The 26,547-nt window shown below is 51.0% G+C and overlaps 2 protein-coding genes across 6 annotated transcripts in view; one reads left to right on the forward strand and one right to left on the reverse strand.

Moving 5' to 3' along the window:
• Window positions 1–3,485, forward strand: part of ARSG (arylsulfatase G) — a 101,154-nt gene extending 97,669 nt beyond the window's left edge. The window contains exon 12 of one of the 3 annotated variants that reach the window (XM_078065985.1): window positions 2,510–3,485. In XM_078065985.1, the coding sequence (XP_077922111.1) occupies window positions 2,510–2,784 (275 nt within the window). In that variant the 3' untranslated portion in view covers window positions 2,785–3,485. The other 2 variants (XM_078065987.1, XM_078065986.1) reach the window with 2 other exon arrangements.
• Window positions 3,486–26,547, reverse strand: part of WIPI1 (WD repeat domain, phosphoinositide interacting 1) — a 33,188-nt gene continuing 10,126 nt past the window's right edge. For 2 of the 3 annotated variants that reach the window (XM_036075583.2, XM_036075585.2), the window contains exons 4-13: window positions 24,194–24,290; window positions 15,857–15,954; window positions 15,420–15,512; window positions 14,176–14,246; window positions 13,504–13,611; window positions 9,174–9,338; window positions 8,296–8,403; window positions 7,497–7,615; window positions 6,888–6,988; window positions 3,486–4,009 (exon numbers count right to left, since the gene is read on the reverse strand). In XM_036075583.2, coding sequence (XP_035931476.1) covers window positions 3,962–4,009; window positions 6,888–6,988; window positions 7,497–7,615; window positions 8,296–8,403; window positions 9,174–9,338; window positions 13,504–13,611; window positions 14,176–14,246; window positions 15,420–15,512; window positions 15,857–15,954; window positions 24,194–24,290 — 1,008 coding nt within the window. In that variant the 3' untranslated portion in view covers window positions 3,486–3,961. Of the gene's footprint in view, window positions 4,010–6,854; window positions 6,989–7,496; window positions 7,616–8,295; window positions 8,404–9,173; window positions 9,339–13,503; window positions 13,612–14,175; window positions 14,247–15,419; window positions 15,513–15,856; window positions 15,955–24,193; window positions 24,291–26,547 lie in introns of all 3 variants that reach the window. The other variant, XM_036075584.2, reaches the window with a different exon arrangement.

The following is a 26,547-nucleotide window of genomic DNA, read 5'->3' on the forward strand; positions in this document are numbered from 1 at the left end:
ATGTGATACTGGGTCAGGATGGTTCTCAGAATCTTCCAATGGCTTCTTGCTGCCCACTGAGTTCAGGGTCCTTCCAGCCTGGGTCCCCACACTTTTCCAGGGTCAGTTCTCCAAGAGCAACGACCTTCTTCCTTGGCCTCATATCAAAACCTCTCTCAGCTGCAAGGGCCTCACATCAAATTCTAGTACCCCGGTCATAAAACTCTCTCTCATCTTCCTGGCTGGGTACGATTTGGAAAAACTCTGATAATGATCACGTTCTGCCATATATGCCAGTCATTTGGGTACATGTTTGTTTGGGTTTTTTGGAGGGGTTTGGAGGGGGTCCATGTTGTATTTCCCTTACTAGTTTTGAGCTTTGTAAGATACTTTGTTTTTGTTGTCTTTAAGTGCTGAGCACAGCATCTCATACCTCGTAGGGACTCTAACATTTTTCTTTTAGTGAATGAAAAACAAAACAAAACAACAAAACAAAATCCGGGACCTGGTGCAGATTCCAATTTGATTCAGTTGTTTCGTGTTAGAGCGTTCCAAAGAATTATATAATAAAGAAATGATTTTCCCTGAGTATAAATACGTGATCCCGAAGAAAATGTGGCATTAAAACAAAACAAGTTCTTTGAGTTCATAACTTGAGGGATATTAAAAATGCCACAAGAATTATTGATTCTCCAAAACCTAAAATACTGGTTTGTCAGATATTTGTTATGCTTTCAGATGGAAAGTTTCTAGATTACAGTCCTTACATTACATTATCTCAGAGGTATGGCTTCTCCAGGCTGAGTTAATTTCAGAAGTCACAGCCCTGCCAGAAAGCCCTTGGCACCACAGGATCGGAATCCTGAATGTTACTATGAAGTAATTGGACTGTTTAAAACGATCTCAGTCAGACAGGAATTATGATACCCAGGGGAGGGGAGGTCTCTTCTTCTGAGGAGTCACCGAAGTCCCAGGAGCGCGAGCACGAGGATGGGGAGGACGGACCTCTCAACAGCTGGGTGTGTGTTGGGGAGGAAGAGTGGGACATGTTCTGATCTCTCCCTTCCCCTTCTCTTTGAAAATCCACATCCTTATTACTTAAAACTATTTCAGATAAATGACATGTCTTGACATCTATTGCCTTAGATTAGAGAATGATGTGGAGGGAGTTTATCCACGGATTTTGAGGCTTTTCCTCTCTGGCTCCCTCCTCCCTCCTGAGATTTCTACTCATCCATTTTCTCCCGTTCTGGCAGCCCTGAGCTCTGTCCCTGGACACCTCAAGCCAAAGAGACGACACCTTTCTCCCTGGGCTCTAGCTGCTCCCTGCTGCACAGGCTGAGGGGTGTCTCTAGGCAGGGTGGGAAACTCTTAAAACGCAGACCCGACTCCCTGCGGCCTCTGTCTTTCAATGATCAACTTCTTTTCGGTTTCTGCCTGCCTTGGTCATTTGCTGGTGCCTTCAATTTTTTTTTTTTTCCTAAATATGTTGCCTAGAATTTAGAAGTGTTATCCATAGGAGGGCTGGTTCCATGCAAGCTCTTCCATGATCCTCTAAGTGGAAGTCTTACATTTTCATAAGAGGCGTCTGCCCTAGCCTTTGCTCAACTGATTGCAAACCTCATTCGCTGCCCTTTACTGGCAGTGAAGAGGAGCCAAATTGGACTCCAAATTCTAGGCAAAGACAGGGACTCTTACGTTCTGCTGAACGACCTGAATGTCAACCGTAGGAGGAAGACCACTAAGGAGGGCTGCCTAAAGGCTGTGTGATTTGCCCATTCTTCTCTCCCTGGAGGAGGAGCTCCTGGAAAAGTTTCTCTCACACCTCAGGTCCTAAAAAACCCTGAGTAACTGATAAGTTTCTACCCTATTGTTGGGCTGCTAGGAAGCTCAGAGGCAAAGTGGGCTTCGGGAACTGCTGTCTTTCTGATGGCTCTCCTTTGCCTGGATTCCTTTTGTTTATTCGATTGTATTATATTAACTTCTGCCAGATACCTTAACTGCTTTTTGTATGGAAAAGGCAAAAAAAAAAAAAAAAAAAAAGTCACCTGAATCATCAACAGCTAAGGATGCGGCCCATGACTCCATTTTTGTTACTCCTCTTCTGAGGCTGCCTTCATAGCCAGATTCGAATTCATACACGAATCTCAACTGCAACCCAAAGTGAAATTACTCACCTTGCCTTCTGCCCAGTCCACCAAATTGAGGATTTTGGTGTTCAAGAAATCAATGTTCGGAAAAAAAAAATCTTACTTCCTCGCAAAGGGTAGAGACGAGAGATCCCTGATTGGCTGTCGTAAGGGCTCTGAAGGCAAGTCCGGGAGAAGTTCGAAGTCATTCTGGCCGGTGGGAGCATCACTGGAATGAGCACCTAAAATCTCAAGGTGGTTTCTTTGACAGGCAGAACAATCATTTGAATATTCAAGTCCTGGGATGGTTGGATTAGTGTATAATCAATCACAGTTCTCCTCTTTCCAATATAAGGCCAAAGCTGGGTCTGATGGGGTATTTGTTGTCACGCTCTCTCTAGGCGGAGCCAGAGCCTGTGATGGGGACGTGGGGCCTGAGCAGCATCATGAGCCTCCCCTGATTTTTAACCTAGAAGACGATGTTGCCGAAGCTGTGCCTCTAGACAGAGGTAGTGCCGAATACCAGGGCCTAGTGCCCAAGGTCAGAGAGGTTCTTGCAGATGTTCTCCTAGACATCGCTGGTGACAACACCTCCAGAGCGGATTATACTCGCGATCCTTCCGTGACCCCCTGCTGCAATCCCCACCACGTCGCCTGCCGTTGCCAGAGCACCTGACGGACCGATTTTCCCCCAGGCAGAAGATGTCAGGAAGAGAGGGCAAGTTCCAGCTCCAGATGCTGTAAAAACCAAGTCTCAGAATTTTGTCCCGAAGCCCCCGCGTTGCGCCCCCCGCAGTCCCTCCTGTGTGCGGAGCTCGAGCGGAGAGCACCCGAGCTTTGGAGTTAGCCCTGGTTCAAGACCCTGGCTTTTGAATATGGGCGATTATTTAACCTAGCTCGCGAGCTGATTTTGAGGACGAAAGAAGGTGATTTATGAAAATGCCTGCCACATGACCTGCCACAGCACAGGCACTTAATGCATTTTAGTTTCCTTTTTCTGTACCCAGTTTGGCTGGTCGCTTTAGGATAGGTTCATCCCAGCTGGGATCTAGGGCACCGCTTCTCCATCTTTAATATGCATACCTCTCAGCTGAGAGCTCGTGGAAGGGCAGGCTCTGACTCAGTAGGTCTGGGGTGGGGCCTGAGATGCTCCATTTCTGGGCAGCTGCTGGGGGGTGCCCTGAGCAGCATGGATGCAGACTTCGGACAGAGTTAGATGTTTCCGGGTCTCAGCGCAGAAGAGCCCACAGATAAATCCACGGCCCTGCCCGCCTCCCTCCTCCCCTGTTAAAGATCAAACGACTGTATTCTAAAGATTTTAGGCATCCTTCCTGCTTCCTAAAACCAGTAAGAAATAAAAATTTAAAACCTCAAAAATGCATTGCCATGATTTTATTATTAGCATCCTAAATGGGACTCAAAGGTAATAAATGATTTATTGCAATCACTGCAAAAATACTTTGCCTGGCTGAAAACAGTCTCTCTATACGTATGTAATATACAAGAAATACAATTCAAAGAGATTTTCCTATAAGTACATTTTTACATGGCATACATTTAAAAAGGATGCCCTTTAACATAGGAAGTTCCGGTTATAGACCAATATGGTTAGTTAGCATCGACATTATGGCTGTAACGTATTTCGAATAGCAGGATGTGTGTCTGGTGTCTCCGTACCCACTGGCAACCAGGGCAGAGGAGAGCTCGGAGAGCCGTGAACCATGTCCCGTGGCTTAAGCGGTGGCACCTGCCCCCCTTTGTGCACACACAATTGTACTCCATTCTTCCACCTTCCTTGTTTTCTCCAAAACCACCTGATAGGGGGTGTCCTGATTTCTGAGGTGCGCTTCTCATCATGACTGCTTCGTTTTGCCCTTCTGACTTCCACGGCACAAGATTATCTACCAAAATCAAAACAGAATGGCCTTACTCTTTCCAGGAAGAGGCGGTTAGGCAGGCTGCATCATCAACAGATCTGTGCCCATGCGGGGTCAGCAGGGGAGGCTGGGCACTGCAGAGGTTTTCCGTATGTCCACAGACTGACCTCACTCAATGGCCACAGAAAATCCACCCATCTTACTTAGGTGTAAACGAGTATGGCACAGTTTCAAAAAATACTCTGTATAAAATACGTGTGTATGTGTATTTATATGCATATGCATTTTTTTTTTTAAAGGCTCATCTTACTTGTAAACACAGACCGCTAAATCACTATTAAAAAGTCAGTAAATACCCTTGGTCCCAATTCCCTTACTCTTGCTCACGAGAATAAGACTAGTGTCAGAGGATACGCAGACTTGTAAAGGTTGGCGTGTTCTTGCAACAAAAACTGCTTCCTGAATATGGCACCTTTCTAAGGTACCAGAAATGATCAGTTCTCTTCTCTCATTGTTTATGGAGCAAAGTAAATCTCGAGGAGATAAGAGTGATCATATCCAGGGAAGTGTGAGTATATTAAAAAAAAAAAAAAAAAAGACCCACTCGCAATGCCTGCGTTCTGAAGGCAAAGGCCCGGGGAGCCCCTCGAGATTAGCCGGGCAAGGCCATGATCTCAACTGAAAGAGAAGGGATTTAAACCAAGCTGAGACTCCAAGACCCTTTCACAATCCCGGAAGTTTTGAAGGGATGTGGGTAGAGGTGTGAATTCTGGCCGGGTACCCATAATAGGCATACCGACGCAGAATAAGGCAGGGAGAGGAGCTGTACAGCATCTCCTCTCCCGTTGGACATTGTTGCCAACAGGGGCGTGAGATGGTCCATGTCGAGGGGACATCCCCGTGGCCCTCACGCCTCTGACCCCATGTGGTGAGATGGAGAAGGCTGTCTGCCACGACATCGGGAGCGTGCAGAAGCTCGGTCCTGTCCTCCCCGTCTGCCTGGAGGCTGGAGGGCAGGGCTGGGGCCTGACGGCCCCCCATGACCCCAACCACCGGCTCTAGGGTCTAACAGGGATCTCATTCAGTGATCAATGCTCTCACTGGCAGGAAGCCTTCCTTGTGTCTAAATAAAAATCCCGGATGCAAGTTAAACCAACTTCCACACATTTGGTCCTTAAGAGAGAGACAGGACAAGTGGCTCAGACCCAGCTTCCTGGCAGTGTTTAGGTGAACAGGCCTCTCGACAAGTTCTACCACTAGATTTTAAGCATCTCCATTTTTTTTTTTTTTTATCTCCAAACAAATGATCTACACAGTGTACCTATTATTTTATACAGGTGTTCTTTGGCAGGAGACCACCTCCTGAAAGCCGGTATCTGAAGTACTCCAATTGTGTGAGTACCGAGGCTGTAGGGTTTACTTTGATGACCCTTAAGGATCTAATTAATAACCTAATAGTCTTTTGTAGCAGTCACAGACTTTCACCAAAATTACTGAAACGGAACCTAGTGGGTGAAGGCTCTAAATCCGGACAGAGTGGGACACATTTATCCCCACTGCATCTGCTCTGCTCTGGTTCCTAGAAGATACAACCTGCTACAGATAACAACCTACAACCAGATAAATGACCGCCAACTTTTGGGGGGGACGGAAGAACTCCCCTTATGGCTAGTCGGGGCATGAGAACCCAAAGGCTAAACAACTGGTTTATCAGGAGGCAGCAAGCCAACAGCTGTTTTTATATTTATAATGAGTATTTTAAAGAACCACTGTTCTCCACCCCTAAAATATAAACTAGACTTGTTGGCACTGGGTTTGGCAATCTGTTAAAAGCCAGATAAGTAAATCTCAAGCTGCAATCCACAGAGCCTTTACGGGCAATCCCAAACCCAGCCCTCTCATCATGCACGGAGGGCCCCAAAACAGCCTTTTTTTTTTTAAAGCTGACTGGGCTTACCAGATTGTCCCAGGACTTATACAAGAAAGAAACTACGCCTGCACCCCATCCTTTTGCAAATGGAATTTCAACTGACGTGAAATAACGCTCAGGAGAAAACACCACAGACCAGGACCTAACGGGCCCTGAGGCAGCGCCCAGTCTGGCTCCAGGAGGGTGACTCCGTCGGCTAAGTCTGGGCCCCGACACGGCTTCCAAGTCTAAACGATTTTTGGTTTATCTGTGCCACTCTAACCTCAGCTCACGAGAGCCGTCTGCGTGTTGCTCGAAATGGAAGCTTGAAGAGTCAGAAGCTAAGGATGCCCTGGCAGCCCCCCAGGGCGAGAATCCTCTTTGGCCGGGGATGCTGGAAGAAGCCAAGCCTTGCACCCGGCCAAGCCGGAGGGCGCTCGCTGCCAGAACGGCTGAAGCAGGATGCAGGGAAAGGCAGGGGAGCGCTCCGCTGAGCCTCCCACCCTCCACAGGGCCGCAGGGAGCCTGGGGTCAGCCCAGGGGGCCGTGACCGGAGGAGGGTGGGGGTCTAGCTCGCTTGCTGAGCACAGCGGACCCAGCCCTGTTAGATCATCGTCTTTAGCAACAAGGCGGCAGTATTCTGCAAGGACATCCTTAAAGGAGCCTCAGGAAAACGGGAATTTACGCAGGCACGAATTCCTCCTGTGAGCAGCACAGAGGCTGCCAAGGAGGCCAAGTTAAGGATTCCAGGCCTCCGAATGCAGTGAGGCCGCTGAGACTCCCTGGATTAGTATTCGGTTATTCGAATGCTGCCGGCTTGAGCCTGACCCCTGCCGGCTAGTCCGTGGGGCCTGCGGCATAGGGCACCCGCTATGGCTTTCCGACTGTTAGAGGGGAGGTTAGCTGTTGCAGCGCCACAGAACAGGGAAAGTGACTTCGCCTCCTTCTAAGCACACAGACCGAGCCACTCTTTTAGGGATTCCTAATGCTCACAGGGGGGAATTCATTCTCATCATCAAGACACACTGGTCCCGTCGCAAACTCATGTTCAGGAATAACCTCTCCTCGGAGGGCTCCGCCGTCCTCAGAATAACCTGGAAACCAAGAATGAGACATGAGAGAAGCCCCACGGTCTGCCCTTCTTACGCCATGACCCCGGGGCGGCACCTCCAGGGAACCCGCGGGAAGCTGCCTTTGCTCGGAAGCTAAGCGGGGTCGGGCCTGGTTAGTACTTGGATGGGAGGCCTTTGCCTTTTTGAACGGAGAGACTGCTTCAGATGAGTCAAAATGCCCACCGGGTGTGGCCTCTGAGCCCCCGGAGGGGCTGCCCTGACCCACCCTCCACCCCAGGCAGCTCCAGCTCACCACCTGGTGCCAGTTCTCAGAGAGACCAACGGCTGACACTGCTTGTGGGGCAGGCGACAACTTTGGGCTCTGCCTGCCAGGTGTAGGGACCTGACTTTAAAAGGCTGCTCTCGTGGCCGCCCCTGGGAGGAGGTAAGTGGCTCAGGGAGAGCATTCCGTCCGCAGGTGACGGAGAAGACAGCGCTGTGAGAAACGTGCCCCCGCGGCGCTCCCGGCCGGGCCCCCACAGCCACTCACCTGGCACCGTGGAGGCGGCCGAGGTGCTCGGTCTGGCTACAGTTGCTGCGTAAGACTGAGGTAATGAAGGTCTGAGGTCATTTTCTTTATTTTCTTCTGTTGTTCCTGAGCTGAGCAAGCTAATTGCAGCAGTTTGGGTGGGGGGTGCGAGGGGAGGGAGGAGAGAAGAGAGATCATCACACATCCAGGCTACGGCCAGAAGGAAAAGCACTAGGAAGCTCAGGCTTGCCCACTCGAGCTTACAGAGCTAGCCGGACACTGCTGGGTCACGTGACCTGCCAGTGACCTTCAACGGCCGGGGGTCAATCATGCAACTTCACAATGACCCCTTTCTCTAATATTTACTGAGCGAAGATCGGCCCTCGGCTCTTCCTGATGCACCTGGCGAGGACGCTAAGCCCTGCTCGCGAGGGGGGGCTCCGAGGCCGAGGGGGCAGGGGCAGCTGGTGCTGTCCTGTCACAGCAGGTAGAGGTCGCCTTGCTCTCGGTCACAGACGTCAAGAGAACTTCTCGATTCAGTTTGGGCACCACTTTTGAGCACCCATTACGTATGAGGAGAAAAGGCCGCAGGGAGACATTCCCTTTCTTTGAGTGCTTTTCCAGAAGCGTCCTGGGTGGTGAGGGCGCCTGACATGGAGCCCGGCACAAAGCAGGTGCCCGCTCGAGGTTTGCCCCTGAGAAGGCCAGCGAGGAAGATAAGCGAGCGCCCTGAAGCTCATCGTTCCTGGCCCCGCGACAACCCGCGACAACCCGCCGCAACCCGCTCTTCAAAGGCTTTTGTGAAAACCAGTCTCTTCACCTGTGGGTCTTGATTAAGACACATTCTCCTCCGTCCTGAGGGTCCAAATTGTAGATGTAAAGGTGTCCATCGGACGACGCGACCAGCAGCCTCGGCAGTTTCTGGATCCTAAGAGCCAAGGGAAACACGCGCCGCGATGACAGCAGAGCCGGGGAACGGAGCAGCCCCCCCCGCCGCTTCTCCTGCCGTCAGAGACCCGTACCCAGCCCGCGGGCCCCCGGTTCTGGGTGTCTGGCTATTTCTCGGCATTCTGACCCTGGTGATCTACCTCGAGGATTAGTTCTTGTCTTTGAAAATACTTGTGGGAGTGAGACAAAAGGAGGTGCACGCATGCTGTTCCTCCGTGAAAAGCTACTGCCAGTGAAAGCCTCCGCTGACCTGAGCGGGACACAGCCCCTGGCTGACGTGGGTTCCCACCTTTAACAGTGACAGAAAGGACAAAGGACAAAATTGGCTCACCGCGTTGCTGGCTAATTTTATCAAATTAAAAAAAAATGTTTAGCTTCTTTAACAAACTCCTTTAAACCACTTAGATAAAGTATCTGCCAAGCCCAGAGGTGTCTGAAGCCGGACCGTGGAACTAGAGCCTTGTTACAGAGGTACCTAAGAATGGGAATTGCTTTCAAGACAGTGTCATTATCACCGGAAAGTTGGGGTTCCCATGCCAACTTCCTGCCGTGCCCCCCCCGCCCCCAGAACACGCATGACGACCGGGGAGGAAAAGCAACTGACTTTACACGGCAGGCTTCGAGTCTGCTCGCCCTTCCTCTTGGCCATCTGTCCTTTGGCTCCCCGCACGTGTTTGGGGATTTTGTGCTCGGGGCAAACAGACCGGAAAAGGTTTTTGCCGGTAGGGGGGTGGGCGGGGCCGTACATACGTGGAGAGGGCGCAGATGTTCCTCTGCCCAGAGAAATTCAAACGTCCGGTGGCGAAGGCCCTGTCCTGGTTCATCATGTCTGACACCTGGGTGGGGAGGTAGTTGGAAGCAGCCATGAACATTTTTCCCATGTAGCCAGTCCAGGTCGAAGGCTCTTCTGGTCGGCTGGGGGAGCAAGGCACAGGTGGAGGTGAGACGGCCCCGCAGGCCTGGGCATCGGGCCAACTCTCCGCAGGCCCAAGCTCGGAGCTGCGCTCCCTGCAACAGGAAGGAACTGGGCCTCGGGCTCACGTTCCGCCCACCTGCCACAGCTCGGGACGTACTGTGCTGGCACAGCCAGAAGGGCATCGAGGGCTTGTTTGTCCTTCGGAAGGGCCATTGCACAGCTGTTAAGAGGTTCCCCGTGCTACCGCTTCCCTACATTAAAGAAGTTGCATGCGATGATTAGTCTGATTTCCAGATTTCTAAGAAGGGGGCCAGGGAGATGGGATGGCTATCTGGACTCTGAGAACGAAGCTCAAGCCTGTCCCGGGCGCGCGGAAGAACAGAGCGATCTCAGGGTCAAGGCCTCCCTAGCCAGACTGAGTGGGAAGCAAACCTCCGGGCAAAGTGCTTTGGGCGGTGTTTGATTACAGCCCTGAAGCCACCCGGGGCCCCAGTGATTCCCAATGGTGGAGATAATTCAGAGGGACCTGGTGCGTCCCCTGCAGCCATCAGACTCCATCGCAGGGTGTCTGCCGGACACAGGGGGCTGGCTGCTCTGTCATTGAGAGGTGGGAACGGGTGGGAGCACACCCCCGCCTTCATGCTGTGCACACTGTGGGCGCATCAGGGACCAGGGTGGCCACACGCGCTCCTGGGAGCACCTGCTGAGAGGCCACTTGTCTACAGGGCCCAAGGCTGGTGGGGAACGCATGCTGCAGCTCAGAAGCACGGGGTTTATTTCTCACTCTGTTTACCAACCGGCTAGGTGGTCTCTGGACAAACCCCTCTGGGCCTTGATGTTCCCATCTGAAACCGAGGGCCCCTTTTAGGGGTTCCACCATTATCTGTGATCCTGAGCATCACGAAACATACCTGTCCTGCTTGCCCTGGAGCTCTGTGCCGGGGGGGTGGCATTTACAAAGATGCATACTGCCTAGGCTCTGCGTTCCTGGGGCAGACACGGCAGAGATATAAAATGTGAGGTGCCATGTGGAGGGTGCAGGTAGGAGCTACTCCAGGGCCACGGAGGAGGGAGAGGTGGATGGAGTTCCTTCACCTCCCAGTTCCCATCTTCCTCTCTGGGAAACTGGGATAACCTCAGTCAGCGAACACATCACCTGGCAGGGCTGCCATGAGCACCGAACAGGTGACCCCCAGCCGAAGGGCTCACATCGTGCCTGGCCCATGGCAGACGCTATTTGATATGACGGTGTCTGCGCTGATTGGGGGTGTTCTGGGGGTGGTGGCCGCGGGGCTGGGCTCTGGAGGCAGGTCCAGCTCAGCTGTGGGGTGTGGTGGGACAGGAAGGCAGGAGGGCCCCGCGGAGGCAGAGGCAGGTGAGCAAGGCCTCTGGGAGCCACGGCCAAGCCGGTCTGGCTCAGGTGCCCGAGGCGGGAAGGCCGCACAGCAGGTAAGGTGCACCAAGAAGGGGCCTTGAATGCCAGGCTGGTGGAGCTGGGACTTTATTCCCAGAGCTGAGGGGCAGGGGGTAACAGTTTCGGAGGAGGGAGGGTCAGGTTTAAAGGAACACTTCCAGAAAACTAGCCCACTGAGAAGATACAGGACGGACTGGTAAGAAGAGCCCAGAAGGAATGAGACGTGACTGAGCAGACAGGAGACGTTCAAGACTTGGTTCGGGGCAGCGGCCAGAGGAATGGGGCTGCAGAGGCCAGTGTGAGCCATCGTGGTGGCTTATACCTCATGGACGGCCGAGGGGAAGGTCAAGAGCCACTCGGGGGAGGAAGGGGTTGTTCCCAGCTCTCTGAGATCACTGACGGAAACCGGAGAGCCTGGGCAGGGAAACGAGTTCAAATGTCAACTTCTGGTCTGAAGCCCTAATAATGAACTCAGATGAAGACAGGGCTAAAGCAGTGGCTTGGGGTCCCTCTGTCACGGCGCCTTGGGATTGAAGGGCGTCCTAGCAGCCCAGCCGCCCTCCTGTGCTCCCAACTATCACAACAGCTCCCGAAGAGATCTGGGCTTACGTTTTACAAGCTGTCTGAAAAGTGAAAGAAAAGTCCAGAAAACAGATCAAAGCTCTAGGGAAACCGTGCAGGGTTAGAAGAACTACAGGACAAACACTGAGCTCTGGGATGCCCATGAACAAGGGTGGACATTCACGGGGTTCCAGGAAGACTGAGGGAGGAAGCAGCTCCTGGGGTTTTGGACACCAGTGAGGGGATGAGGTTTCCCGAGAAAGAGCATTGCACTAGCCTGTGGAGGGAAGACGGAGCCAGGCCTGAAAAATCCTTGGCACTTACTGACTTGGTTGCTGGTGCCCTTGGATGGAGTTTCAGAGGAAGGGGGACAGAAGCCAGGTATGGGTGTCAGACAGACACACACTAATACATACATAACAGTAGTGGGGTACATGTCGGACCGACCTGCTGTACTGAACACACAGAACAGAGGCCGGGCACCATATCTTGAAATTAGGTGGAAAAAGTTTCTTTCTCATAGATGTTCTACCACATTAGGAGGAGAATTCTTTCAGTCACAGAAGAGGGGCCTCTCTTGGCACAATTGTGAAACCCAGCGTGGAAGTAAGTCCTTGGGACATTTCCTAGATGCCCCTGGAGTTTCTGCTCTGGAGCAGCTCTAGAAGCTTGGCGGGGTGGAAAAACGTGGCACTTCCATGTGGACCCTGGGACTTGCAGACGGGGACGGGCTTTGAGCAACACGTGGAACTGCTCTGAAGCCCAGCTGCCTCAGGGATGAAACTTCTACTCCTGCCTTCCAGGGCTCTTGTGGGGAACAGAGGGAGGCAGTGTGTGAAAAGACTCTAAACTACACAATGCTCTATCAGTGTACGAGAGTCACTGTCGTCGCCAACTCCACCACCTGCCTTCCGTGTGTCCCTGAGCTCATCGCTAACACCTCATGTTTCAATTTCCCATCATGGCACCAAAGAGTCAGGAGACCTGGGGCGTCCGAAGCATTTGCTATGCTACCAGAAGCAGGATCTTGACCTTGGGAAGAGGGCTGGCCAAGGTGACACTTCCACAGACAATGACAGTGGGGGGGGGGGAGGGGGATCCTTTCCAGTGTGAGATATCTCCAAGGGTAGGCGTGGGCATGCGCACAGCAGGTAGTTACCACTGGGTTCGAGTGCTCACACGCTACCGCGGATTTCCTAGGAATGGCCCCAGGATTCCATGCCCTGGTCCCTAAAACATGTGACGGTGACGGAGGAGCCATCCGGGGACTGCATCATGTTCTATGGCTCCGATCACCCGAGGCAGCGAGATTATCCAGCGGGGCTTGATCTAATCACAGGAGCCCGTGAAAGCAGAGCGGTCTCTCCAACTGGCCGCAGACCAGGAAGGCAGAAGGCAAAGCTGGAGCGATCCAAAGCACAGGAAGGGATCAGTGCGGCATTGCTGGACTGCAGGCTTCGTGAGCAGGGAAGCGGGTGGCCTCTCGAGCTGAGGGCCACCCCGGATGCGGGGTCCTCACCGGGGCGAGGACCAGAATTCTCACCAGGGACAGGACTGAGTTTGGAAGAGGGCTCCGAGCTCCAGATCAGGGCGGGGCTGCCTGGCACCTGGATTTCCGCCCCGTGCGACCCTGGGCGGAGAACTCGGCTGAGCCGTCCTGGACGAGCAAACTGTGACATAATGAACGTGTGCTGCCTTCAGCCATGAAGCCCGTGGCCACTCGGTGCGGCAGCAAGAGGAAAGGAATACCCCCAGTGGAAGGCACGCCGTGCTCTGGCCCCAGGCACCGCACTCGGTGGTGGGCGGGGCGGCGGGGATTCGCAGATTACCGTCCCAGCGCTTCGCCGCCCTATTCTTACTGTCTCCTGGGTGCCCGGCACCCCGCTGAACACTTTAGCTCGAGGAACTCACTCAGTCCTCACGCCCAGCCCAAGATGGATCGCTGATCATTTTGTGCTGAGGTGCAGAAACACTGAGTTACCTGCCTGGGTCTCCTAGCGCGGGGCAGCCGGGGGCAGAGCCAGGGTGTGAACTCTGGGGGGGGGGGGGTGGCCCCGGGTTTTGTGCTTCCGGGCATGACACCACCCCTTCGGGGAAGACCTAGCCAGGAAGGCCGAGTGCATGGCATTCGGAGAGAGCAGAAATCACTTAGGCCGGCCAGTCCAGCCCGCGCGGGTTTGACGTCTGACCTGTGAGTGAGGTGCTCCAGCTTGAAGATGTGCACGGTCTCGGTGTTGCTGGAGGCGCACAGGAACTGCGAGTCCATGCTGAACACGAGCGAGCTGATCGTCACGTACCTAGGAGCGCAGCGACGCAGAGACAGACTCGTGAGCCAGAAAGGTGAGGGTGACTGCTCTCCGGTTCAAAACCAGCCGTGTAAGAAAACTCAGTGTGTCCTGGAGAGTCTAGGTCTTCTAAAATCCCCCCGACACTGTGTCATTCATATTTAGAAATTCACGCTGGGAAGATTCGTAAAGGGTCACAGTCTCGGGCGGGGGAAGAAACAAGGCACGGCCCCTTCCTGTCATCTTGGACGCTCTCCAGCAGCTCTGTGCACCCGTCCCGCGGCCAGCGCTACAGCCGCTAGGGTCCCGGCCCGTCACGCCTGACGAATTACTTTTGGATGGTGACTTGCTCTCTCTCTCTCTCTCCTCCTTTGCTAGCTGCCCTCGCACATCAGCAGAGGGCTCCCGTGCTGAGGTCCTGTGCTAGGAGAGCGGCCCTGTTCTCAGGTCTACTAAGCACCCCGCACGGCGTCTCAGGGAGTTAAGCTCCTCCCTGCCCCCCCCCCCGACGGCCACCAGCCGTCCCCTGCGGGACTTGGGCGGCTACCGTAAACGGGTTTCACGGTGAACGCAGACCTTTTCATGCCTCTCCGAAACTCGTAGAGCTTTTGCCCGTCAGGTACAGAGAACACCCGGATGACGGTGCCCTGGAAAAGAGAGCAGGGGGACATTTCATACCATTAATGGCTTCAGATGCAGATGTCCCTTCCGAAAGGTGCTTGTTTTATTGGTTCAGAACATCTGTCTCTGAGGGGGAAACACCGAGTGTTGGGCACAGAGGCTTTTTTGTGTGTATATTGCCACAGAAGTAATTCTTGGACCGTGTGTGAAACATGGTTTCCCTTTTCCCTCCCCGCCCTAGCCCAAGGCTCTGTGTGTGTGGACGCTCACAATGCTTGCGCTTCCTAGAATATTCAGTCTCAGCCTCTCAAAATACACGTTTTTCACGGCATTTGAAATTCAACTCGATCACCTTCCCTGGCCATTCCAGTCGGAAGAGATCAATCTCTCCTGCTAAATAGCACAACATTTTGTTTACACGGTTTATGAAATGCAGCCTCAGGGTGTATCTAGGGAGGCTGTGCGAGCACGAGCACGCTTCTCAATAACACCACAAGTTTCCCTGTCACGGATCTTGTATCTCGCATAGCCTAGGCCTTTTTGTCCGTTGAGTTAATACGTATCCATATACACAGCATGCACAGGGCAGAGGTTCCCCTCGGAAATGGATTCCAAGTAGGTCGGGGACTAGCCAGTCCTTGTCCCCAGTCCCAGCTCATCAGATCTTGGGCCCCAAGGGAGCCATCCAGCGGAGCCCCGACAGGAGAGCCCCGACAGGAGAGCCCCGACAGTGGAGCCCCGAGAGGGGAGCCCCGACAGCAGAGCCCCGAGAGGGGAGCCCCGACAGCAGAGCCCCGAGAGGGGAGCCCCGACAGCGGAGCCCCGACAGGAGAGCCCCGACAGCGGAGCCCCGACAGGAGAGCCCCGACAGCGGAGCCCCGACAGCAGAGCCCCGACAGCGGAGCCCCGAGAGGGGAGCCCCGACAGCGGAGCCCCGACAGCGGAGCCCCGACAGCAGAGCCCCGACAGCGGAGCCCCGAGAGGGGAGCCCCGACAGCGGAGCCCCGACAGGAGAGCCCCGACAGGAGAGCCCCGACAGCGGAGCCCCGACAGCAGAGCCCCGACAGCAGAGCCCCGACAGCGGAGCCCCGAGAGGGGAGCCCTGACAGCGGAGCCCCGACAGGAGAGCCCCGACAGGAGAGCCCCAACAGCGGAGCCCCGACAGCAGAGCCTGGTGAAGGCAGGGTGAGTGCACTCACTTTTTCAGAGGCGCTCGCTAGTTTGGAGCCCGAGGCATTGAAGGTGATGGCGGCCAGCGTCCCCTCGTGGGCAGCAATCGTGCAGACTGTTTTCTGTTGGTGACAAGGGAAGATGGATACTGATGCTGGGGAAGCGGGAAGATACATTTCCTCTCCCTCCCCTTCCTCTTTTCTTCCGAGATGCCCTCCCTCATCTGCTGGGCTCGTGTCTCTCTCTCTCTCTCTCCACCAGGCCATATAAGCTGTATGTCCTTTTCTGGTCTATCTAGATTCTGCCTCCGTTTCTATCCCTCTTCCTGCCCTCGGGAAGGTGACAGCCAGCTGCACGCCCAATGCCGAGTGATGCTGCCTCGGCTCCCCTTGCACACGGCTCGCGGGACTTCCCGCAGCAATCCCGCCCTGCTCTGTGAAGCCGGCCAGGTGAGCTGCCAACTCACCAGGGAGTGTCCATCGTAAAGCACGATCTCGCCTGTAGTCAGGCTTCCAGGATAGGCCACGTACGAATTGGAATGGTTGATTGAGAGGGCACACAGACCTGGCAAAGAATGGACGGCAGATGAAAAGCAGTGTCCCCGGAGAGACCTGGCTGGAAAGGGCATCAGAAAACAGCGCGGCTACAGCGCCACCTACTGGCGAGGGGAGGAACGGCTTAGCCCATGTTTCGGTGGATTATTCTCGTGATCAAGGGAATCCCATAAAGTAAATTCACACCTGACACTGGCCGGGTCTTCTCCGCAGCAAAGCAGTCAGAACTCGGAATACTGACAAGCTCTTCCTCACGTTTTACCACAGGGCTCTGAAACAACATCTAGTTCTCTTTCATTACTCTCTAAGGCTATGAGAGAATTTACTCTTCTTGTTAATAAATCTTCCTACTGTGAACTTAGCCTTCCTGCAGGTGACTACCTGCGGCTGGCCAGTAATATCAAGTTGGAGAACCCAGGAGGTGGAGGGTGGGGGGAAAGACGTATTTAGAAACTGTCCATTTCTAAGCCAAATGTCTGCCTTGATAAGGGAAATGGGCAGCTCTAGAGACAGAAGTTCATTTGAGGGCTGGATCTTCAGTTAAGATGGAGGTCTGCCATTGAAACAAACTAAAGAAAGAGGATATTTTGGATTTAAGGTGCTTTGACAATATTCTGGAAGAGTAAACAGCCAATCATACCACTGAACTGACATAAATCATTTTCGTTTATAAGGAGACTCAAGTCGGGGGGGGGGGAGTTCTAAAAGTATTTAAGTAAAGGATTTTCACAGCAATGGTCTGGATTAATAGTAGAGGTGTGTGTGTGTGTGTGTGTGTGTGTGTGTGTGTGTGTGTGACAGAAGTGCATTCAAGGAATTGTTAGAACCAAAAGCATTATCAGAATAAGAACTTTGAGATTAGGCAAGAGAGACATCTTTTTAAATGAAAAAAGCAATTGACATCTTTGTTACAAGTTAGTGTATATGTGTACACACACACACACACACACGTTTTTAAAGTAGGCTCCATGCCCAGTGTAGAGCCCAATTTGGGGCTTGAACTCACAACCCTGAGATCGAGTTCTGAGCGGAAACCAAGAGTCGGACACTTAGCCGACTGAGCCTCCCAGGCGCCCCACAAGTTAGTCTATTAAACGGGTTTCTTATACAAGTATAAGAAAAACGACATCAGGCTAAAATGTACCCAACCTAATCTGCCAGCGGGAGGAGCAGAGAAGAAAATCCAACATTGAGAACTGAAACCAAGGTCCTCCTTCCCACTCCCTGGCTTTGATGAGGACAAAGCCAGGGCTGTGCTCTTACCACCTGCCACACGGAACTATGGGAGGAAAGTGCCTAAGCACAGCGCCCTCACCTGCGTGTTCCGGCATCCTGCAACCCCTGCCTACACAGGATCCCTCTCAGCCCAGCCTTAGGGAGAGTGTCAAGAATCTCACATCTTCCCAGTTTTGCTCTGGGAACCTCAATTCCCCATCTCATCTGGGCTCCTTGCAATCCAAGTGCAATTTCAAGAGCAGCTAGCAGGCGGAAGGCATTCTGGTCTTGTGAAACAGAAGGGAAGAGCAGGGGAGGTTGGGTTGGCTTGCCCGGTGGGTTCCCATAGGGCTGCACAGCAGAAGAGATGGCGAGACTGGACGTGGCAACTGGGGAAGGACTTGAGGACCACACCAAAGAGTTAAGACCTTACAAATGCAGTAGGTACGCGCTGGAGGTTTCTGAGCAGGTAGGTTTAAAAAAAGCAGTGTTAATCAAAACCACAATGAGGTACCACTTCACACCCACTAGGATGGCGATAATCAAAAAGACAGATAATTGGAACCCTCCTACGCTGCTGCTGGGAATGTAACACGGGGCAGTGCTTTGGAAAGCAGTCTGGCAGTTCCTGAAAAGGTTAAACACAGAGGTATCATATAAGCCCCAAATTCTACTTCTATATATACCCAGGAGAAATTAAAACACCAGCCACATAAAAAGCAGTATCATTCATAAGAGTCAAAAAGTAGAAACAACCTAAACATCTATCAGCTGATGAATATGGGTAAATAATGTCCTTATGATGGAATATTATTAGACATAGAATACATGCTCTAACATGGAAGTGAAAGAAGCCTGATACAAAAGACCACATATTATATGATTCCCTTATATGTAATATCCAGAACAGGTCAATCTAGAGAGATGTAAAGTAGATTAGAGTTACCTGGGGCTGGGGACATGGTGGGGGTGGTGGTGGTGGTGGTGGTGAAGAGCTATGGGGTTTCTTTTTGGGGTGATGAAAAGGTTCTAAATTGATTGTGGTAATGGTTACACAACTCTATGAATATACTAAAAGCTATTGAATGGTGGACAGATCATATGGCATGTGAATTATAGCTCAACAAAGCTGTTAAGAAAAAAAAAAAAAAAGGCAGGGTTTTAAGAATATCTCCTTGGCAGAGTTGGGCTGAGGACACAGAGTCAAGATCCAGGTCTGCCATCCACTGTAGGACTCTGGCTGGGTTATTTGTGGCCTTCTGAGGCTCACCTGTTTATTATCCATGACATGAGGGGGCTACCTACAGTGATCTTTCCAGCTTTAACATTCTAAGATGCCAAATCTTCATTTACCTACATCCTCCTTCTGAAAATATCAAGGCCCATCTTTGTGGCAGGGAGAACTAGGAGGTCTTTGAGCAGAAAGCTTGGCCAGATAACTTCCAGTTGCCCCGTAGTTTGTTTGTTTGTTTTAATTTAACTGACATAGACAACACGGTATCAGTTTCCGATGCATGGCATAATGATCGGGTATTTGTCTATACTGTATCTCGAGGGAGTGACAGTCTAGTGAGTCTAAGTAACATCCATCACCATACACAGTCATGAAATTTTTGTTCTCGTGATGAAAGCTCTTCAAGACTTATTCCCTTATCAACTTTCAAATATGCAATACAGTATTATTAACTATAGCCACCATGCTGGGCATTACATCCACGTGACTTATTTATTTTATAACTGGAAGTTTGTAATTTTGGACCCTCTTCATCCATGTCACCTCCCCCCCCCCCACCCAACTCCCCACCCCTGGCAACCACCAGTCTGTTCTTTGTATCCTTTTTTTTTTTTTTTTAAAGATTCCACATTTAAGTGAAATTATCCAGTATTTGCGGTATTTGTCTTTCTTTGTCTGACTTAACCCACTTAGCATAATGCCCTCAAGGTCCCAAATGGCAAGATTTCCTTTTTTTTTAAAAATGCCTGCATAACATTCCACTGTACATGTGTATATACCACATTTTCTTTACCCATTCATCCAGTGGACAGGGTCCTTCCATGTCTTGGCTGTTCTAAATAGTGCTGCCACGAACATGGGGGCACAGGTTATCTTTCCGGGTTACTGTTTTCATTTCCTTTGGATAAACATCCAGAAGTGGAATTGCTGGGTCATGTGGTAGTTCTGTTCTTAATTTTTTGAGGAACCTCCGTCCTGTTTTCTGCAGTGGCTGCACCAGTTTGCATTCTCACCCACAGCGCACGAGCGTTCTCTTTCCTCCACGTCCTCGCCAGCACTTTGGATCTCTGTCTTCTTTTTTTTTTTTAATTTTTTATTGTTATGTTAATCCCCATACATTACATCATTAGTTTTAGATGTAGTGTTCCATGATTCATTGTTTGTGCATAACACCCAGTGCTCCATGCAGAACGTGCCCTCCTCAATACCCATCACCAGGCTAACCCATCCTCCCACCCCCCTCCCCTCTAGAACCCTCAGTTTGTTTTTCAGAGTCCATCATCTCTCATGGTTCGTCTCCCCCTCCGATTTCCCCCCCTTCATTCTTCCACTCCTGCTATCTTCTTCTTCTTTTTTTTTTTTCTCAACATATATTGCATTATTTGTTTCAGAGGTACAGGTCTGTGATTCAACAGTCTTGCACAATTCACAGCACTCACCATAGCACATACCCTCCCCAGTGTCTGTCACCCAGCCACCCCATCCCTCCCACCCCACCCCCCACTCCAGCAACCCGCAGTTTGTTTCCTGAGATTAAGAATTCCTCATATCAGTGAGGTTATATGATACATGTCTTTCTCTGATTGACTTTTTTCGCTCAGCATAACACCCTCCAGTTCCATCCGCGTCGTTGCAAATGGCAAGATCTCATTCCTTTTGATGGCTGCATAATATTCCATTGTATATATATACCACATCTTCTTTATCCATTCATCTGTCGATGGACATCTTGGCTCTTTCCACAGTTTGACTATTGTGGACATTGCTGCTATAAACATCAGGGTGCACGTACCCCTTCGGATCACTATATTTGTATCTTTGGGGTAAATACCCAGTAGTGCAATTGCTGGGTCATAGGGTAGCTCTATTTTCAACTTTTTGAGGAACCTCCATACTGTTTTCCATGGATCTCTGTCTTCTTGATAATAGCCAATCTGACAGGTGTGAGGTGATCTTCCAAGTTTTTTTTGTTAGAGTGTAGATATCCCAGAAGGGAAGAAAAGCTTAAACTTTTCGAACCTTCTGCAGTGTCTAACAGAGAGGGGGATGATACTAGATTCTAACAGGGAAAGGATGATGCAGCGCAGGGGGACTCTGACACGTAACCACCTACCTGAGAGCTTCACCTCCAGGCTTGCACTTCTGCCAATCCACCTGAATTTAGCCAAGGGATCCTGCACACCAACCTTCTCGGACTTAATGAAGGCCCCCAGAAATGCTCACCATGAGTTCCTTCGATTTCCTGTGGTCCAATTCTCAGACAAATCCAACCAGCTACAAGAATGCATTTTTGTTCCTTCTGGAAGCCCCCGAGGAAAGCATCAAGAACTTGCTTCAGGCTTGGATATTACGATTCTACCCGTCTTCTGTTTCCATGACAGGTGTCACACAAAGCCTTCCTCGGGAAGGAAATAAGCCTTTGTCTCTGATATCATTTTATAACAGAAAAGTCATAGTGTAAAAGATTTGCAGAATCCAAAAAATATAAAGTAAGAGAAAAAAAAAAGCACTCGTTATTCTAAAATCCAGAGGCTCTTCACTGTTCTCAATATTTGAGCATATTTTCTTCCAGTCATTTTTCTATAGAGGAATCAGGTTTTTGAAATGGCTTTTGGATTTGTTTTAGAATTGACACACATTCTCATAAATCACTGCCGGCTGTAACTTCCCTGAAATTGTTTGGCTGTAATTCTTCTGCAGTTGGAACAGAAGTGCCTGTTATCAGTGCAAGAACCAACGGGAGCACCGGCTGGAATCAGAAGGAAGTCCTATGATTTTAAATCATCCCCACGTTGGTATTTATAGTACGACTTGACAAACTTAAAGCGAGTTAACAGTGATTTATACATTGCAGTTCCCCCTGGGTTGATTAACGTCTCAGAAGATGCTTTCCAATTTTCAAAAACAGAAAGAAATCTCTGTATTTGCAAGTGTTCTAGGCGACTGCAAACGAGAGCCATTTACCCGACCTGTACTGCCCTTTTCAGAGAGAGCCCTGGCTGGGGAATGAACCGCTACTTTGTTCTGTTACACGCACTGCTGGGTGGTATAGACGGCTCCCTCGGTATTCTGCAGAAGGTCGCAAGATTATGGCACAGCCGAGGTCTGCAGTTGGCTGAACTTGTGTGGACATCTCACCCTCACTGCTCAGCACACAGACTGCTGTGCTCGCAGGAAATTAACTTCGAGGCCCGTCTGGCCAAACCCTTTAAAGGAAACAGCGGGAATGGCCGCGACACAGACACAAGGAAGGAAATGTACAGCCGCGGTAGATACCGGGTGCGAAGTCGTGGTAGAGCTCTGTGCGTATCATTTATTTATAATTCACTAGGTTACAATCCGCTCAGCATCAGTGTGCTCCAGCCAGGTGGACAAGGGACTCTGTTCCCCTTGTGTACCCATGAAGCCCTGATCAAATCAAGAGCCCGAGTTTCTGTCTTATGTTTTTGTTTAGGAAGTAAATGAGAGGATGGGAACAAATTAAGGAAACTCTTGGTCTCTGAAAATTTTACATTCCTGGGTTTGACAGCTCCGAGTCCGCTGAGTGAGGAACTGGTCATGTCCCGGCAAGTGTAACTTTAACCACGGTCAGGCTGCCCTCCAGGCAGGGGCTGGGCTAGGGAGTGAGCCTAACCTTTGCTCTCCCGGGGCTGCTCGCTGCCTGCCCTCAGTTAATCCTCCCCAAAATAACTCTGTGGGATGACCATTATCATCTCTCTTTTACTGGAGAACAAAGGGAGCTCAGTGGACGTTGAGATGATAATTATAAATTTCAGGATTCGAAAAAGTCTCGGCTATCTCTCCAAACGACATCAACGGTGTCAGAGACATATTTTGGTCTTTCAACCCACCCGTGGTCTTTCAGAAGGAAATGCTAGCTCTGTCCTTGAATCCATTCAAACGTTTATCTGAGACGGAGAAAACACCTCCCACCGTTTCTAATTTTTCTCGAGATAAAATTATTCCTTTACAAATAATACCCGTTCTCTCTAAAATACAAAGGCCCACCCTTTCAAACCTTTTTTTCTCCCTGTTTAAACTGCAAAGAAAGAGGCAACCAGTGACTCTTCTGAGCTAAGGAAAACAGCTCCATTTGCTAGAAATTAAGAGTAGATGGGGAGAAACTGCTTTTCACGGGAGGAAGGGGCCAGTCCCGCAGGTAGGCAGAGCTGTCTCGTGGGGTGATCATGTGGCGGCAGAAGCAAGGGAAGACGACCGCAGCGCTAACACACAGGCCCCTCCACTGGACAGGGTCCTGACTATGCTGACTCCTATCTTCCCAGAGAACTGGAGAACCGAGAGAGCTTCCAGCTTCCTGGCCACCTGGATGGTCCCTTGCCCAAATCCGTCAAGGCCCAGCTCAGGTCCACCCCTGCTGTGAGTTCCGCTTCGAGTCGGCAGCACCTCTCCTGCCTGCCCTAGCAGAAGACCACATCTTCCTTTCAGCTGTCTGCACCCCACAGTCCCACCCTGGGTCCTGGTCCTGCAAAGTGCCTGGCTCCGGGGACTGGTGTGGCCAGATCCTGGGTCCCTGCGGGCTGCACGCCCTAGCTGCACCCGACAGCGCCCTCTGTCGGCCGGGGCACATAGTGCATCTTCAGTACCGTACCTTTGCAAACCAGTTCAACCTCATTCCTAGAAGAAAAACCTGACCATCCGCAGCTCCTTCACTTACCATCCTCCATTTCATGAAATACGCTTTAAAGTCATCTCAGAGAATTTTCTAACGGCCTCAATGGCTTTGATCTTTGAAAATATATTATTTCGTGGCTGAAATTTTAAAGCACTGAGGTCGACAGCAAAGAGGGTTTCTATATAATTGCGATTTATTATACAGACGTAATAGAGAAGAGGGGAGGAAAGCAGGAATAGGAGATTTTACTGCATGGCGGGCTGTGAGCTGGCCACTTTCACAAACATGAGCTCTTGTAATTCTCAGCTGATCCTGCGAGACGGGTACTCCCACCCCATTTTACAGATAAAAAAATCTGAGGCCCAAAGAGCCTCGGTGACTTGGGTTGGGCCATACAGACCTTGAAATTCAATGAAAGTCAAAGAATTAGGAAACTGCCGTAAATGGAAGCAGTCACTTACCGATACTAAACTGGAATTCGATTCACAGCTATTAACCCGAATCCCTGGACACAGCAGTTGCTCTATACTGTGATGACCCCCCACCCTCCCACACAACCAAGCTTCTTCCTCATTTACTGCTCGCTTAGTGAGCTCATACCCATCATCTGCTCTTTCAATCTACCAAATCCGATCTATTCCCATTCTCACACGCGGGACTGGTTCAATAGTGTTGCATCCGAGGGATTTAGTGAAGACCAGGACCCTAGCACATCACCCAAGTAGAGAGGTTTCATTGTAACTTCATAAAACACATTCTTCAGAGCCTTTCTCCTACTCATGCAGACACACCAAGTCAAAACCTGCTTCTAATTATTACACCTACTCTGTACTGAACCACCACCGAAAATAATTAGGGGTAAACACCTTTTAATATCAGATGCACGAAGTCGCCTACGCCTACCTTCAGCGCCTGGACACATTTGCAGAGAATGGGTCCCAGAAGAAAGGGGTTTCTCGAAGGCTGCAGTCCTGAAGGATGCACAGCCTGACACAACTGGCCTCTGCCACCGTAAGGACAAACCTCCGAGGTGAACACCACTGAGACTCAAAACCCACACAAACACTGCTTCAGGTTTTCGGTCGAGGGGGGAATCCAGCCTGCGAAAGGAGCAGCTGGGTATGAGATTTGGGGATGGGGGGCATCTCCCCTGATTGTGGAGCTCACCTGTTGGGTTTGCAGGAATATCCAGGATGGTCTTCAGCAGCTTCATGTCTTTGATGTTGTGAATGTAAATGGCCTCCTCCAGGCACACCAGCAGCCTCTGTAATAGAAATCACTCATCTGTCACGTGAGCCCTCACTTGCTCCCAAGCCTCAAGGTGGAAGAATTCTGATGATTGAGTTGAAGATTACGTTTAGGTATGCACAAGTGCGCACACACACACACGTCACCTGAATAGAAGCATAAAATACAAGATCTTAAAAATTTTCATTTAGAAATTGAGATTTTTGGGGGGGGGGCTCCTGGGTGGCTCAGTTGGTTAAGCATCTGCCTTCGGCTCAGGTCATGACCCGGGGTTCCTGGGATCGAGCCCCGTGTTGGACTCCCTGCTCAGTGGGGAGTCTGCTTCTCCCTCTTCCTCTGCCCCTCCCCGTCCCCACTCGTGCGCGCGCACGCGCCCGCGCTCTCAAATGGATAAATGAGACCTTAAAAAAAAAAAAAGAAATTGAGATTTTGTGTGTGTGTGGTACTTTCCCCTCTTTAGAACAGGGACTCCTGAACACTTCCTGATCAGACTCCCTTTGCCATTTAGGACAATTTTGGGTAACCTCTTTGGTTCCTATTCCCATCAGACAGGCTCCCTTTCAATGTTCATAACGATGTCTCTGTCTTACACAGACATGGGTTTCTTTACTCCCTCCGTACCACCAATCTTAGGTTCTACTCCCTCCCAAGAATTGCCAACTTTACCTTCGTTCCACTCAACTCTCCAGACCCACTTCCGCATACTCTCTCCAGCCCTGGTAAAGGGAATTGGAAAGCCCTTCTGCCCTCATGTGCACCCCCAGCCCCAGGGCACCCTCCCCCCTCCCCTGTGATCTTCCCAGTGACCCCCTACCCCCACCCCACACCAGGCCCAGCTCCTTTCCCTCTCCAGTGCAGGGAGGCCCTTCTCTTCCTCTTCAAATGAGGCTTGCCAGGTGCAGAGCTGCTTCCCAATGGCCATGCTCTCTACCAAGTGGAAACAGCCCACGGGGTGGATGTTGGGTGTGCAAATGAACGGAGTGCGTAGCTCAGTACAAGTGCGGATGCTGGGTGCCGGGGAGGGGCTGTCGGGAAGGACTTTTTGGTTGGGTGGCTCTTTCCTCACCCCGAGCAGCTGCCCACAGCCCCTGCACAAGCCTGACTCAGCTTCCTCTAAGTTAGTGGTTCTCAGGCTTTGATGAGCCAGCCGAGCACCTGAGGGGCAAGGCCTGGCCTCTCCCTGGAAATTCTGGTTTGGGAGGTTTAAAACAAGTACCCCAGGTCATTGTACACCTGAGTTTGAGAGCCTCTGTTCTCAGGCCAGAACCTTTTATCCCAAAAGACAACCCTCAGAAAGGAAGGCACCTAAAAATGCTACAAAAAACCCTGGTAGGCTCTCCTCCAGGGAAAAGCCTGCCCTACTGTTTTCCCAGGATGACTTCTCACAGCTCAGAAAAATGGAGACCATCACTTTTACCGAGCAGAAAAAGAAAATGTAAACGCCTTCCTCAATTTTAATTAAGGCTCTGTGGTCACAGGTCTGGCTGCCGAGGGGTAAAAAAAAAAAATTCTAATAGGGTCTCAAAATTGATGGCAAACATTAGCGTTTCTCCGTGAAACATATTCCCTGTTTTATCTGATCACTTTGTCTTTTGCTAGCACTTTTTATGGTTTGGACTCTAGTACTCTATGCTTACGTTCTTAGGTTTCTGATATCCTCCTGTGTCCCCACACCCAATCCCCAGGACACTGGGTCCTCAGCGGATGCCTCCTGTAGGAACAGCCTCTACACCAGCTCACCCCATCTGTCTGCCTCTGTCCCACCAGCTGTCAGAGCACCAGCTGCCGGACGGCCCAGTCGGTGAATTTCAGGCCACCCCTGCTGGCCATGGACAAGACTTAACTAGGAGGGAAACAGAATACAGAGAGGAGGAGCGAGGAGGCACCATGTCTCAAGTTCACGTGCAAGCACGCTTCCAGGGCCAGCATGACCCTGGAAACTGCTCTTTAGCAACCAGTTTTCAATCCTAGCAGAACCCTGGGTGGGCCTTCAACTCCGCTCGGTCCTGGTCACCTTGGTTCTCGTCAACTCTGCTAGGATTTAGAAGTAATAACTCCTTTTAGTGATTATAAAAATACTGATAGCGTCTGCCCTCGAGCACCCCAGATTTAGATGTAGCTCCAGAGGCTTCAATCCAGTGAGTGTTCATCTGGATAACCAGGACCCCTCAGAACAGATGGTCGGAGCACTGTCAAAGTTTACATATGGAAATATATCTGGTGTGTCGTCTTCATTCCTCAATACATTTCCTCAATTAAGGACAAGGGGCATA

This window comes from Halichoerus grypus, chromosome 2 (genome assembly GCF_964656455.1).
Source record: "Halichoerus grypus chromosome 2, mHalGry1.hap1.1, whole genome shotgun sequence".
Classification (NCBI taxonomy): domain Eukaryota; kingdom Metazoa; phylum Chordata; class Mammalia; order Carnivora; family Phocidae; genus Halichoerus; species Halichoerus grypus.